Source organism: Theobroma cacao, chromosome 1 (genome assembly GCF_000208745.1).
Source record: "Theobroma cacao cultivar B97-61/B2 chromosome 1, Criollo_cocoa_genome_V2, whole genome shotgun sequence".
NCBI classification, from domain to species: Eukaryota; Viridiplantae; Streptophyta; class Magnoliopsida; order Malvales; family Malvaceae; genus Theobroma; species Theobroma cacao.
In genome coordinates this window covers 6,933,815-6,948,037 of record NC_030850.1, presented here as the reverse complement: position 1 = coordinate 6,948,037, position 14,223 = coordinate 6,933,815, and the positions used below count along the sequence as shown (strand labels likewise).

General features: G+C 34.8%; 1 protein-coding gene across 2 annotated transcripts; it reads right to left on the bottom strand.

Annotated features, from left to right (window-relative positions):
* LOC18611803 lies at positions 9,008 to 12,442 on the bottom strand. Of its 2 annotated transcripts, none has more exons than XM_007048245.2 (8): positions 12,369 to 12,442; positions 11,893 to 11,994; positions 11,231 to 11,713; positions 10,979 to 11,128; positions 10,775 to 10,873; positions 10,556 to 10,618; positions 10,053 to 10,489; positions 9,008 to 9,948 (listed from the first exon to the last, which is right to left on the bottom strand). In XM_007048245.2, the coding sequence occupies exons 2-8, from the start codon at positions 11,957 to 11,959 to the stop codon at positions 9,301 to 9,303; spliced, it is 1,947 nt and encodes a 648-aa protein (XP_007048307.2). In that variant the 5' UTR covers positions 11,960 to 11,994; positions 12,369 to 12,442; the 3' UTR covers positions 9,008 to 9,300. The 2 variants fall into 2 exon arrangements, with proteins under 2 accessions (XP_007048307.2, XP_017969512.1); XM_018114023.1 differs by having other exon boundaries at positions 10,556 to 10,603.

The window sequence follows — 14,223 nt, the reverse complement described above, 5'->3', positions numbered from 1 at the left end:
CAGTCATGGCTGAAAAAGAAAAGAGTCAAAGCTTCTCAAAGAAGCTTTGACCAAGTTAATGGTAAAATTACCATTTTGCCCTCCAAGGTTCTTCCCTTTTTAATTTAGTCCTCCCAATATTTTTTTAATTCCAATTCCTTCTATTATCTTCTTTTACACATGTATAAACAAAATATAAAGTTTGTACCCCAACGCGGTGTCACCATAATATTTAAAATATATTTTTACCCGAATTTTAGTTTTATTTTATAACAATGAATGGGCCCCATTACCTTCATTTTTCTCCGAAATTTTTTTGTTCTTCCTCTCCCCTACTTAGATTGACCATATACTCCTCCTTCATGAAAAATTTCGACATCGATTAAAATATTAATATTTTAATATTATTTTATTAATAAAATATTATTTTATTCTAAAATTTTTCACTTGTCTCATTGGTACCCAAAATACCTTATTATGCTTCAGTTCGCTTCCGAATCACTTTTTATCTCACAAATTCTTCTTCGATAAAAATATTATTATTTTATTATTATTTCCTTACGTATGAAATATTTTATCTTAAAATACTCTTTTCATCTTTCATCACTTTTAAACATTCCAATTAACCTCAATTAACATCCGATAAGTTTTATTAACCACCATATCAAAGTACGGGATATTACGGAGGGTTCATAGAATGTTTTTAATAAAAAGCTTTTGCTTGCATCAGGGTTTGTATCCACAAAAAATATTATTTTTAAATACAAATGATTACCCAGATGATGGGATTCACTCGTTAAACTTGCAAAGGTGAGTTTTTGGGTATTTCTCTAGATGAGAGAATATCCTTGGAGCCTACCAGTATGATGGGCAGATTCGAGAAATATCCTCAATAAAAGGTTTTCGTTTGGCATTATCTAGATTTGATGCCATGCATTTCATAATTACATCATGTGTACACCACACCCGTAAAACCAAATAAAATATTTTGATTTGTTAATAAAATAAAAGATAAAATAAACCATAATTAGGGAAACATAAGAATAAAGTCGTTGGTTTAGGATGACATATGATTAAGTGGTACTATTCTTGGAACAAGCGTCACGGGGGTGCTAATCTTTTCCCATGCGTAACCGTACTCTTGAACCTAGCTCTAAACTTGTAGACCAGATTATTGTTCTTTAGATAGACATAAAATCAATTTAGGACCCCGTCGAAGAGAACTAAAGCATTAGATGGCCAAGCACACCTAGATAAAAAAAGATTGGTGGTGACTCTTAGTTTTTTTCACTTTTAGCAAGTGGGTTCTCAGACCCGCACGTTACAACAACACCATACATGTAATGCTACCCTAAACCCAAAAACATTTAACCCACCACATGCTAGATTGAAGAAATATATGTTGTTACATACTATGCAAATCAAGTAAAATGTTATTACATGCCAACCCTTCCATGTCATGACACACCAACTATAATTACTGATTCGTTATACGAAGTACCTTAAAATACACACTTTGGTGACACGCTAAGGATTATGGCGACTATACGGTTTACACACAACACACCAAACAAAAGCTAGAAATACCAAAATAGTTAACCCATTACATGCCAGATTGAAGACCTTTTTATTCTTGTTACACGATATGCAAACCCTTTAAAAAATTTTGATACGACCTTAAACCATGTCAGTAAAAATGTTGTATTTCTCTCAACAATTTACCCAAAAACCATAAAACTAGGAAGAAAACAGTTAAAACATAAACATTTCATAAAGCAACCTAGCAAAAAATTACCAAACAGAAGAAAGTTTTAATTGACACCTAACTGACCTCTTCGCGCAGAATTAACATTGTTGCTATGATGTCATTAACTTTACTCAAAAGAAGTTGAACACTCTGGTCTCTTTGGGAATGACGAATGAATCAAACTCTGTTATTTCCTTCACACAACCGTTTATGAATGTTGAAAATATAATAAAATGCGATGGCCTTTTAAACACCTCAACCGTTAATATGAATGTCGTGGAATTTCAAACGACTTCCTCATTTATCTGCATTTTTTTTTCTATTTAAATTTATGTCGTGTCACATATTCAAGTCATGGCATGTAACATATTCCATCCATGGTGTGTCACATATATTCTCACCATACCGTGTCACAAATTCTCACCATGCCATATCACAGATTCTCACCTTACCGTGTCACACATTTTCACCATGCCATGTCACACATTCTCACCATGGCGTGTCACAAACTCTAAATCTTGCTGTGTCATAGTCGTGTCACATATTCTCACCATGTCGTCTCACATATTCTCACTATGGCGTGTCACATATTCACACCATGACGTGTCACATATTCTCACTTTATTGTGTCACATATTCCCTCCATGGCGTGTCACAAACTTTAAACCCTACTATGTCACAGTTGTGTCACATATTCTCACCATGCCATCTCACATATTCTCACCATGGCATGTCACAAATTCTCACCATTTTTTGTCACACATTCCCACCATGGCATGTTACAATTCTCATGTCACACATTCTCACTATGGCGTGTCACAAACTCTAAATCCTACTATGTCACAACTGTGTCACATATGGCTTACTGTAGCATGACTAGTTCGTGCTTTGGTTTCATATCTTCCTCCTTTCAATTCACCATTGTATCAGAGATTTCTGGTTTCACATCATTCTTGAAGCCTTGAATTCATCATGATTGGTTCCTTGTTTAGTTTAATATCAACCTTCTCTTACTATCTAAAACCCATTTTCAACGGAATACAATAATGCACATGTAACAACAAAACACTAAACCACATTCTCAATCAATATGGCATTCTAATCACTAAACCCACAAAAAAATCGACGTTCACTCACTGACTTACCGTATAATAATTGTAAACTTGTTCATACACTTTCTTATTCCTAACCTTGAATCAAAAGATCGTTCAATAGACCTGTCATGTAATATGCACAACGTTTTTGTTTACGGCGATGTCCGAAATATTAGAAAAACCATCGCCTGCAACATGATTTTGTTTTGCACAATCTTCTAGGTAAAAAATGGATATTTTGCACAAAATTAGAGGAAACAAATTCCTTATAGATTTATTTTCCCCAATATGCGCATGAATGAGAGTGTGCATCAATGAAGAGGTTTCATTAAGGGTATTTTTGTCTCAAAATCTCATTTCCTTGCTAAAAATAATTAAAATTATCTAAAAGGCTATTTTCAAAAACACATTATAGTTTAGGGCTAAAAAAAATTTACCTTAATAAAATACCATCAAGTTGCTTATTTGTTTTGTTGAAGGGTGCTTAGAGGTAGGATCACAATCAAAGCAGAACTAGTGAATAGGGGTCTTCTTAGAGTTGAGTCTGCATCTTGTGTCTTATGTAGAAGGGGAATAAAAACTGCCAAACATCTTTTTTTTTTGAGTGCGTAGAAAGTTGGAGAGTGTGGGTGAATTGGTGTAAAGTTTGGGGAGTTGATGGGTTTCCCATAAAGAAGCAATCTCATTTTTTATGGATTGGAACGAATTAGGTAAGGTTAGAGAAGAAGGGTGTGAAAGCTATTTTTTTTTTTTTTTTGCTATCATTTGGACAATATGGCTCATAAAAAATGAAATGGTTTTTTAAGGATAAATGTGGGATAGAGAACAATGCCTTGACCTCATAAAAATAAAATTAACGTGGTGGGTAGAGGCCATATGGCCTGAGGACTGTGGTCAGGTTGAGGAATTGATAAAATGCCCAACGTCCACCTTAATTAGCAACAAAAGAACAAAGGTGAGGGACTAAGTAGAATGGGCAAACTAGACGAAAGGATGTTAAAGTTCAATGTTGATAGGGTGACGAAGGGAAACCCAAGACAGGCAGCGATAGGCGAGGTCCTAAGAGATAGTGAGGGATCAATAAAGATCATGTTTTCCAGGAGTATATGGGAGTCAAATGCCAATACAGCAGAATTTGTGGCAATTAAGGAAGCTTTCTTAATTTTTGGGGCATCAAAGTAGGTGAGGTCGAATGCAATAGTGTGAAGAGTGATTCTAGGAATGCAATTAATTGGGTCACCAATCCAGAGAGGGCTCCTTGAAAATTAAGGACTATCATTCTCTCGATTGATGAGGCAAATAAAAGGCTCAAAAAATGGAGAGTGAGTTACGTCCCACGATCAACTAATGAAATGGCTGATGAATTGGCCAAATCTGGAATATTGAGAAAAGAGAATTTGTTGTTGGTTTTAGAATGACGATTAAGATTGAGATATAGCACCCTTTGTCTTTTTCTTTCAATCTCTGAGTCCTTGCTTTTATTTTCATTTTTCTTTTGGACTAATTGTAGTTGCTATGTTCAGCAGGTCTCCCTATTCCAAGTGATGTCGTTCATCCAGACTAACTAATCTCTCTTTGTTTGCAGGATCTAAGAATGAAGGTTTTAATAATAATAATAATAATAATAATAATAATAAGGTTTATTAGAGAAAGAGGAAAAAAAAAGAGAAAAAAAAAGAAGGAAAAATATAGAGAAAAAGAGAAAAAAAAGGAAAAACAAAAAAAAAAGGAAAAAGTCAAAGGAAAAAAATAAAATAAAAATAATTTCTTTTTTTTAGAATAGCTCTATAATAGGCGGTTTTTGCTTTACGATCCTATGTTGGATAAGTTTTTTGTGTTTCCCTAGAACATGGGATTGGATAAGAGAATGTAGGGTTAATAGATACAGCAAGAATGATGGTAGGAATCTGGGACATGAGTGGAGGGATGAACACATGGGTGAGGGGGCGCAACTGAGTGAAAGGGGAGCAGTTTTACAACTAAAGGTGAAGAAAGAAAGGGAGGGACAATACTTTAGAGTTTGCTTTCTGAGAATGATGTTTAGTGTCACGAACTACACTCCTTTGCTTAAGTATGCGATAGTCCATGTGGCACTTGAGTGAACGTTTCTACACAAGTCAGCCAATACTCGGTTATATTTGATCCAACATTAACAATAACAACAAATCAGACTAAAAGAACCCGCATCAAAATCAAAAGGCACAACGAATGTCATGTATGCAACCACTTAGTCATAAAACGAAAAAATGTTTTATTAATATGAAATTAATTATAAAGCGACCAAGACACGCCATAATCGAGTCATAAGGGCAGCCCTAAATGATTCGTTATAAACATACCTTTACTAGTGAGGCAGTCCAACAATCCGTCGACTGCTCACCCCCTATAAAGAGTTTACGATATTTTACAAATATTCAACCAGTAGCCATTACAGTGCTTGAAATAGGCTAAAAAGGGAACAATTTTACAACTAAAGGTGAAGAAAGAGAGGGAGGGACAGTACTTTAAAGTTTGCTTTTTGAGAAAGATGTTTAATGTCACGAACTACACTCATTTGCTTAAGTATGTGATAGTCCGTGTGGCACTTGAGTGAATGCTTCTACGCAAGTCAGCTAATACTCGGTTATATTTGATCCAACATTAACAACAACAACAAATCAGACTAAGAGAACCCGCATCAAAATCAAAAGGCACAACGAATGTTATGTATGCAACCACTTAGTCATAAAACGAAAAAATATTTTATTAATATGAAATTAACTATAAAGGGACCAAGACACGCCATAATCGGGCCATAAGGGCAGCCCTAGATGATTCACTATAAACATACCTTTATCAGTGAGGCAGCCCAACAATCCGGCGACTGCTCACCCCCTATAAAGAGTTTATGATATTTTACAAATATTCAACCAGTAGTCATTACAGCGCTTGAAATGAGGACATTCCTTTCCTAAAGAGTCTTTCCCCCTAAAGACTTAACAAGTATTTTTGGAGGTATCACCACGAGCCATTACATTGTTTGAAAGAGACACATTTCCCTTACAAGTACAAAAGACCCAATCTCATAAATAACTCTACTCTATCATGGTCTGATACAAGATTGACTCATGACACTTAAAGGACGTTTAGGAATGTCGTTGACCGCAGGGGGATCCACTGAGCAAAAAACCTTCCTAATCGGATTCAATGTGCGAAAAAGGAAGGAAGATATCTTGTGCATGTGGACTGTGGAGGTGATAAGGATCAGTAAGGACTTTGAGGATCACAAGGAAGTGCTTTCGAGGTGGAGGAATCATGTTATGTTCTTCTGAGTGTGTTTTGAGCAAGCTGAGATTTTGGCTTAAGGTGGGGCATATCAAGATGATGATGGACAGTCTTTGGTTTTGTGTCTCACTCTTTGGTGTAAAATTTGGACCTTCAAGTATAGGGTTAGTAGTAAATGAGAATTTATATTTTGTACATTTTTTATTTATTAAAAAAAACAAAGAAAGAAAAAAAAGAAAAAGAGAAAAACAAAAGAAGAGGAAACAGGAGAAAAAGAAAAAAAGGAAGAAAAATTTAAAGGAAAACGAAAGATAAAGAAGAACAAAACAGGAAAAAATGAGTGAAAAAAAATAAAAAGGAGGTGGTGGGAAGGACAAAGATTCTTGGGTGTGAGTTATGAGCGGGCAGGGGGTTCTCCCTACGTGGAAGGGTGAAGGGGTTCTTTGATTTTTGCTTCCAAGGAACGGTTCACCGTAGGGGGCTCTCCCTAAGTGGAAGGGGGAAGGGGTTCTTAGGTTGCCGTTTCACAGGAAATGATCTTGGGAGCTATGAGATGAGAATGAAGGAGGAGACGGAGTTGAGAAAGGAGGGCGTTACAGGGGTTTTAGAGAGGAGGGAGCTCGGGGGTGGAGTAAGATCCCCCTGGGAGAGTAGTTTTGGGTCTCTCTTTTAGGGATGGTGTCGATTTAGTTTTCTGGTTTCTTGAGTGGTCCATCGCCGGGATATGGAGGGAAAGCTTTCTTTCTTTTGGAGTTCATCTTTTTCTCCTCCCAGTGTTTTGAGTGTAGGAGGGCTGGTTGGATTTTTCCTTTCCTTGATATTTGAATGTTGCATGAGACTCTTTATGCAGGGGAGTCCAGCTTATGCAAGAGGAAGGAAAAGTTAGTTTCAAAAAAGGGAGAGTGACGGCTTGCATGAGGCTGCAAAATAGTACAGGAGCTTCAAGGGATCCAAAGCTGAAAAAGGAGTGGATCCTTTTGAAGGGGGAAACGTGAAGCTTCTTCCTTGTGAGAAAGGGGGAGGGATCTGTGGGTGACTTCTTCAACATACGTTCAAAGAGGGCGTTCTCTTTTTGCTCTATGGCTATTTTGAAGGTTCGAGAGGGGTTGCGATTCTGTCTGCCACTCCTTGCTGTTTAAAGTTTAAGGTTGGATTGGATCATGTGTTCATTTTGGAGCTGATTAACTCTCTAATTACTGACGATTTCTAGTTGTCAAAGTTCAGGCTGTTTTGTAACTAGCTTAGGATCTTTTGTTGCCCATTGTCACTGTCTGGATTGGGCTTTCTTGTTTAGTCTTTGCTGCCAAAAGCTTTGTTGCGCAGCTCTCTTTTGCAAATTGTACAAGGGTAAAAGCCATCTTAAAGCTCGCTTCCTATGCCAATAGGAGTCTTCCACCAATTTTGGGTAGTAGACTTGCTATGGCATTGTAGCTTTCGATTCAATAAAATTCACCTTTCAAAAAAAAAAATCCCTCAAATATTTATTCCTTTCTTGTTTTCTTTTCAAATTTAAGTTAGAATCAAAATTCATCATCAATGAAGTTAAGTTTCTTAGTATTATATTTCGTCCATAGAAAAGGTTGGAGGAAAATTCTTGTTAAAAATAAGAAATATTTGAATAACATGAAAATATGACTAATATACTTGTGATAAATTATTCTTAGAACTCTAATTCTTATTATGCTTTTGCAAAAGATAAAAAAATTGTCTCGACCTTTAGGAACAAAAAGAAATAAAAAAAATCTTATCTTATATTTTTCTTTATGAATTTCTTTTCCTCCATTTTTTCATAAATAAATAGTGCTAAATTTTTATGCTATTAAAAAAATTATATCTTATACACAGACAGTGAAGTTTTTAAACTACATAAATGAGATTAAAGAGTTGACACGTGTCCTATTAACATATATTTATGAAAATTAATTGTTAAATGGACATATGAAAATTATATAATCCAGTTTATAAAATTTAAAATTTTCTTTATTGGCGTATTGATTTAAAATTTACAATGTTCAAACAGCCACTAGGTTTTGTGAGTGGCACTGGCAACTCTATTTTGTATGTGTTGACTTCCTCTGTAAATCGGGGTTTCAATGCCATCACAGTCTGTACCCAGTTACGCGGGAGACTTCAAATGACATCTAGGCTATGGATAATAAAATCACTTTTCAAAAAAAAAAAATTTGTGCTATTAATTAATTCAAAAAGATAAAAACAATTTAGAGGTGGGATGATAGAAACACTGACATGAGAAATGTATAATGCCAACTTAATCACAAATCTTTTGTGTCTTTATTCAGACTTGTAATTTTAGATTGCAATTGCTTGGTAATGTCTATATTTTTCAAGTTGTAATATGGTTTTTGAAATTTTTGAAGCAATAAAAAATAAAATCGATTATACAACCAATTAAAGTTGCTTTGATTGAATGTAATAAGGTAATTGAATTTAAAAGATTAAAAAATATTATATATGCCAAAGGAGAAAAGGATGGCGGCTTACATTGTTCTATTTTCTACTCTTTTTTTAATTTTTAATTTTTTTTAAAAAATAAATTAATCATTTACGGATTCGTGCTGACATTTTAAGCAAATGTTGATTGGAAAAAAAACTATAAAATTTATTGATTCATTATAAATTTATTATAAATTTATTGAGCTTGACAATTTAATATATTAAAACTTGAAAATCTTGAATTTAAACTTTGAAAAAGAGCAAATTTGTGAGATGGAAAATGATTATTACCTTCACCTATAATTGTCATTTTCTTTAAAGATATTTTAAGTTTTAAGATGTAAATCTCCTCTTTTCCCTTACCACCTAATCAAATGTACCAAAAACAATAATAATAATAAAAAAAATTAGAGATGCCGATTTAGATTTAAGTCAGAGATCAGTGGAAATACAAAAATTAGCAAGAATATTATAGAAAATTGTAGTCAATGACTTTGACATTCAAATTGGAGGGCTTAATAAAATGGAATCAGTCTTTTCAAACTAGAGACTACTTATATTCCACGCATTACGAAATTTGATGAATGCATTACCAGCCAATTCGAATCCAAACATATATATATTCTGGAGCAAAATATGTCTCTTTAGGAAAGGAAGCAAAGTATGCTTTAAGAATATAAGAACATCAGATTGAGAAAAAGAGCATATGACCAATTTAAACCCTGTTGCTTTAGCAGTAGTACAGAATGCAGGTGTGACGAGCTAACGAACGCAACGTGTAGAAGAGCGGGTAGAACCTGATCTAAAGCAGGGCTTCTTCGGCTTGTCAAAGATGCCAGGCCCATAAGTGGAAAAGAAAATCTCAACTAGGAGAGGGAATTGCAACAAGGCGAAAAGGGTAACTGGAAGACTAGCAAGCAAAATAATTGGAAATGAAACCCATGCTATTCTTTCATGGAGAACAATGAACAGGGCAACTCCAAAGGCTATCATCATGGTTGCTATGGAGAAGAAAAGCATGGAAAGCCCAATCATCAATTTTGTAGGCACACTCTGGAGGAAATCTTCTTCTCCATATCGGGATGTCAGGATTCCTAAGAACATCAGCAAAGAAGTTGTGGAAGTGAAAAGTGACAATGCATCAGATATCATGAGAATCAAGAAGGAACTTCGATGCAAATAGAGCGGGACCCCTGCCTCATCATATCCTCCAGGCACTGTAAACACTACCGAAAACATAATGGTGACGATTAGAGCAGTAACAACCGTGCAAGATTCCGCAGTTTTCTTGGTCCATTGCTCCCCTTGTTCCACTAATTTCCTATGATGATCAGTGAACAAAGCTCGGGGTGTTTTGAAATGGTTGTTGATCATCTCCTTGTACTTGGGTTGTACAGCACTCTCCACTTCCTGCAATCAAAATAAGAAAGAATTTATGGATGAGTAATTTTTCTTTTACTTTAGTTTCAAACCTAAAGAAGCTTATGTATGTATGTATGAATGTATGTAATCACCTTAAACCATTGAAGTTCCCGTTGCATCTGCAGAGCTGCACCTGAAACACGATCAAGCTGAGAGGAAGGAGCTAAGAATGCTGCCTGGTGTAACATGTTGTTAAAATCCTTATCCCAATGAGTTGCCACATAGTTTTTCTTTGCACCCATTTTATATATAAGGCTGAAAATCTTTTCTTGGCGTTCAGCGGTTGCAACAAAAAATATGTTCCGGTCCTTGTCATCATGGAACCAAATCACCTCAGGATAATGTTTCATGATCTCTGTGACAAACTCAACTAACCCTTGCTTAACTGCTTCAAATAGTGCTTTCTTTACCAGAGATACCAATCTGTTCTCATCTTCTATAGTTGATGCCTCTCGGCAAACACAAGTTAACAGTTCTTTGGCTTGAACATGCGTCAACTTCAACTCATATATGCTTCTGACTCCTGGGACTGATGGCAACAAGCAGAGTAAGGCTCAAGCAGATATGAAAGGTAGGTAGAGTTGTTGTTTCTTACCAGTAAGTTTTAAGCATTTCCAGAATATTTGCGATAGTAGGTGAAGTGCTGCATAAACGAAACCTGATTTTCAAATTCAAGTACAAATTAGGTGATGCAGTATTTAGAAAAGTAGGGATTTGTGCTCAAATGATTCTAAAAATTAATGTCAGAACAGATCTAAATAAAAGAAAATGCAAATTTCTACTAAGAAATCTGTGACTTGTTTTATATATATACCTCGTTTAGTCAAATTTTTTGGATGAGTTGGACCTTCAGGAGGTTTTTCAATATCTCCCGAATTGTTGAGAGAGGCGTTATGTGGATGCAACTGAATACCTGAAGCCAAGAATGCACAATAATGCAGCCACAGATGAAGCTCAATTTAATGACTCTACTATAGCTCCAATTTCGAAGATAAGTTCCAAGTGAGAAGTTACCAACATTTATATATCCACCATTGCCAAGTTTTAAGTTGAGTTCCACTTGGAAATGCAGATGGCTTTTGAGCCAAAATACGCAGGGCCGTGTCTCCATCTGTGTCTTCAGCAATTGCCAATTGCGGATAGCGCTGGACTAGATCCAAAGCAATATCTGTATGGCATAAAGGAAGAACAGGTAAAGGTTAAATAAGAAACAATGAACAAAAGGAAAGAGTATAGAACCAGAAGAGATAGTAAAGCAATCCTCTCGTACCGTAAAATTCATCGATAATACAAGCAGTGAGAAGAAGGGCTCCATGATTTTTATTAGTTGGATCAAGCTCTTCCTTGGGAGTCTCCTCGTAAAGATACTGCACCAAATTCCTATGCCCATAGAGAGCAGCCACAACCAGAGGGATCTGGTCATATTCATTTGTAATGGTAAGCAACTCTCTATTCTTTTTCAGCAATAACTCTGCAATCTCTGTTACTCCTCCAACGGCAGCAAAATTAAGGGCTGTTGAACCAAATTTCTGTTTAACTGCTATTTCTTGTGCAGACATGTGCCCCACCAACTCCTCAACTATCTCTACATGTCCCGCTAGGACCGCAATGTGAAGAGCTGTGTCGCCATCAGCGGAAAGGCTACTGGACAATGCACTTGGGTGCTGGTCAAGGATTTTCTTGGTAGCTTCCAAATCACCACTATCCACAGCTTTGTACAAGGGCAGATAACGAATGTATGCATCCTTTAAATCTGCCAGGTTTCACAACAAAATAGCTTGAAACAAACACAAGGTAGCATTTTCGGAACAAAAACTTATTTATTAGATACGTTTTCAAGTTCATTTGAAGGAGTGCCCTCCTTCAATTTCAATTGTACTTGTTCCTAAGTGTTAGTGACCAAAATTTGATAAAACAGAGAGATGGAATAACCTTCATTCTCATCTACATTGCTCGTTGATCTCTTAGGAGCACCAGGGGTAGCTTCCGTGGGCCGCATTTTGTTATGGGAAACAGCCTATTGACAATGGGAAACTGAAAAGAAGAAATGTGAGTAAAACTGCTAGATGAACCAAAATTGACTCTCAACTATTTCCATTGAAATTAAATCAAACTTAACTATGTTAAGCATTAACTCTATTATCTATAATTTGTATTTGGTTGAACCCTCTTTCCCTTCTATGAAGGCATGCAGCTGCATGCTTCATAGTTGCCAAATGATGAAAATAAATCGTTCATAATTAGAAAACTTAATAGAGTTAGATATGTAATATCCTTGAAAACGTTTTAAATATTGCTCTGTTATGACTATGTAATGATAAACCAAAGCAAACCCAATATTTCACATGATCTTACATAAAAGAAAACCTATGCAACACATGTATATGATGACTTTATCAATCACTTACAGGCTATATTTTCCAGGCCTTTGTACTGCAAATAAGTGTTGGTTGAACTCAGATATTAGGTAACCAAGAAGGTTAACTTACGATCCATATTTATATGGAGAAAATTAACGTCTCAGCTAATACGAAATATGAAGAAGTTAATCAAATAGTTTTTAATTAATTTACCTTCAATAGAATGTTGCAGCTGTTTCATCAAATTACCACCACCGAAAACACTACAGATCTGTCCAAAGTGTAAGAAATTCTTCTTTGGAAATTGCTCTTTTGCCCCTCCTACATGCTTTTCTGCTACTAAAGGCATAAACAAAGAATAAGTAATGGGATGTTGCAGATAATTTGGAGTCCAAGTTTAAAGAAGAAGAGAGAAAAAGGAAAAAAGAAGATTGTTTGATGCATATATAATTTCCTCAGAGATGATCCAAAAGATTCTGCTTAATACCTATTATTTCTTCTTTTGTCTTTTTCTTTTTGTCTTTCCATCTTTTATTATGCCATGCCATCTTTCTTTAAATTAAAGATTCTTTAAGGTAACTTGAACCAAATTAGAATTCCTTTTGAATACTTTAGTTGCTGTAAAGAATGCCAATGTTCTTGAAACCGCTAGAGTTTTCCCTCTTCTAATAATACCTTTTTCCTTTCCCTTGTTGCAAGAACATAAACGTTTCAGGTTAAACAATGAAAGCATTCTTAATTGAGCCATTGTCAAGCTCATGTAAAAGAAAAATTTGCTGCAAATTAGTTTTGGGTTTAAGAAAGGGTAATACCATTATGTCCAATGATTACAACTTACCGATAATATAGCTTTTCCCCTTTCACTTTTGATCCTGGACCAATGTTGTGGCATCAAAATAATTAAAAGTTCAAAGTGGTGTGTCTACTGCCTTACCTCTTTTTCCTTTTTCTTCTAATTTTATTTTGCCCCCCGCTGCTGTATTTAGTCAATTGCTTTTGCAGCAAGTTGATCCTGGTGTGCTCTCCTTTATTGTGCAACTGAATCTATCTATACTTTAGGATTTTAAGTTACAATTGTTCAAAAATCATAAAATGTGACAATTTACGAATATGTATATGTACATATGAAGGATCTAACAAATTAACAATATGAGAATACACTTACTTGGGGCATATGTTATTCATCAACCCGTATGATATGGAGCAACGTCATCGGATCCAATGATATTCTTTCAATGATCTCATCATATTTGGTATAGAAAAATTTTGTTTAATGAGATTATATATACAATTAACCTGGATTCCCATTTTAGGATTAAATGTTTGTAAAACTTTTTATTTCTTGATGTAAGGTCTTAATTTTTGGTCAATTTAGGATTTTATTTTTTTTATTTTGATTAATTTGAAAAAAATTGATAATAGAACAAAAAATGCAAAATGAAAAGTGTTTCATTTAATTTTTTGAATTACCCTTAAATTATACAATAACAGTTAAAATGAATTAAATCCAATATATAACTTGTAAATTAGTACATCCAAGAGAAGGAACTGATTAACAATTAACCATAATAATTAGTATAACATATAACCAGTGAAAATTTACCATAAAATTTAAAAAAACAAAAAACAAAAAAAAAACCCAAGTGGGATTTTAATTTAGGATCTAGTGATCCCAAGGCTTCCACCATATCATTGAATTAAGTTCGATATCGATGGCTATATATTAAGTTCAAAATTAATGGTTATAAAATTTTGTTAGGAAATTATATGTATCAATACTAATTACAATTATAATCAAATAACTTTTACTATACATCAAGCAGTAAAAATCAATAATCTACATTTGATGAGACTTGAACTTGGATCTTAAAATTGTCGAAACCTCTTCTTTACCGTATATACT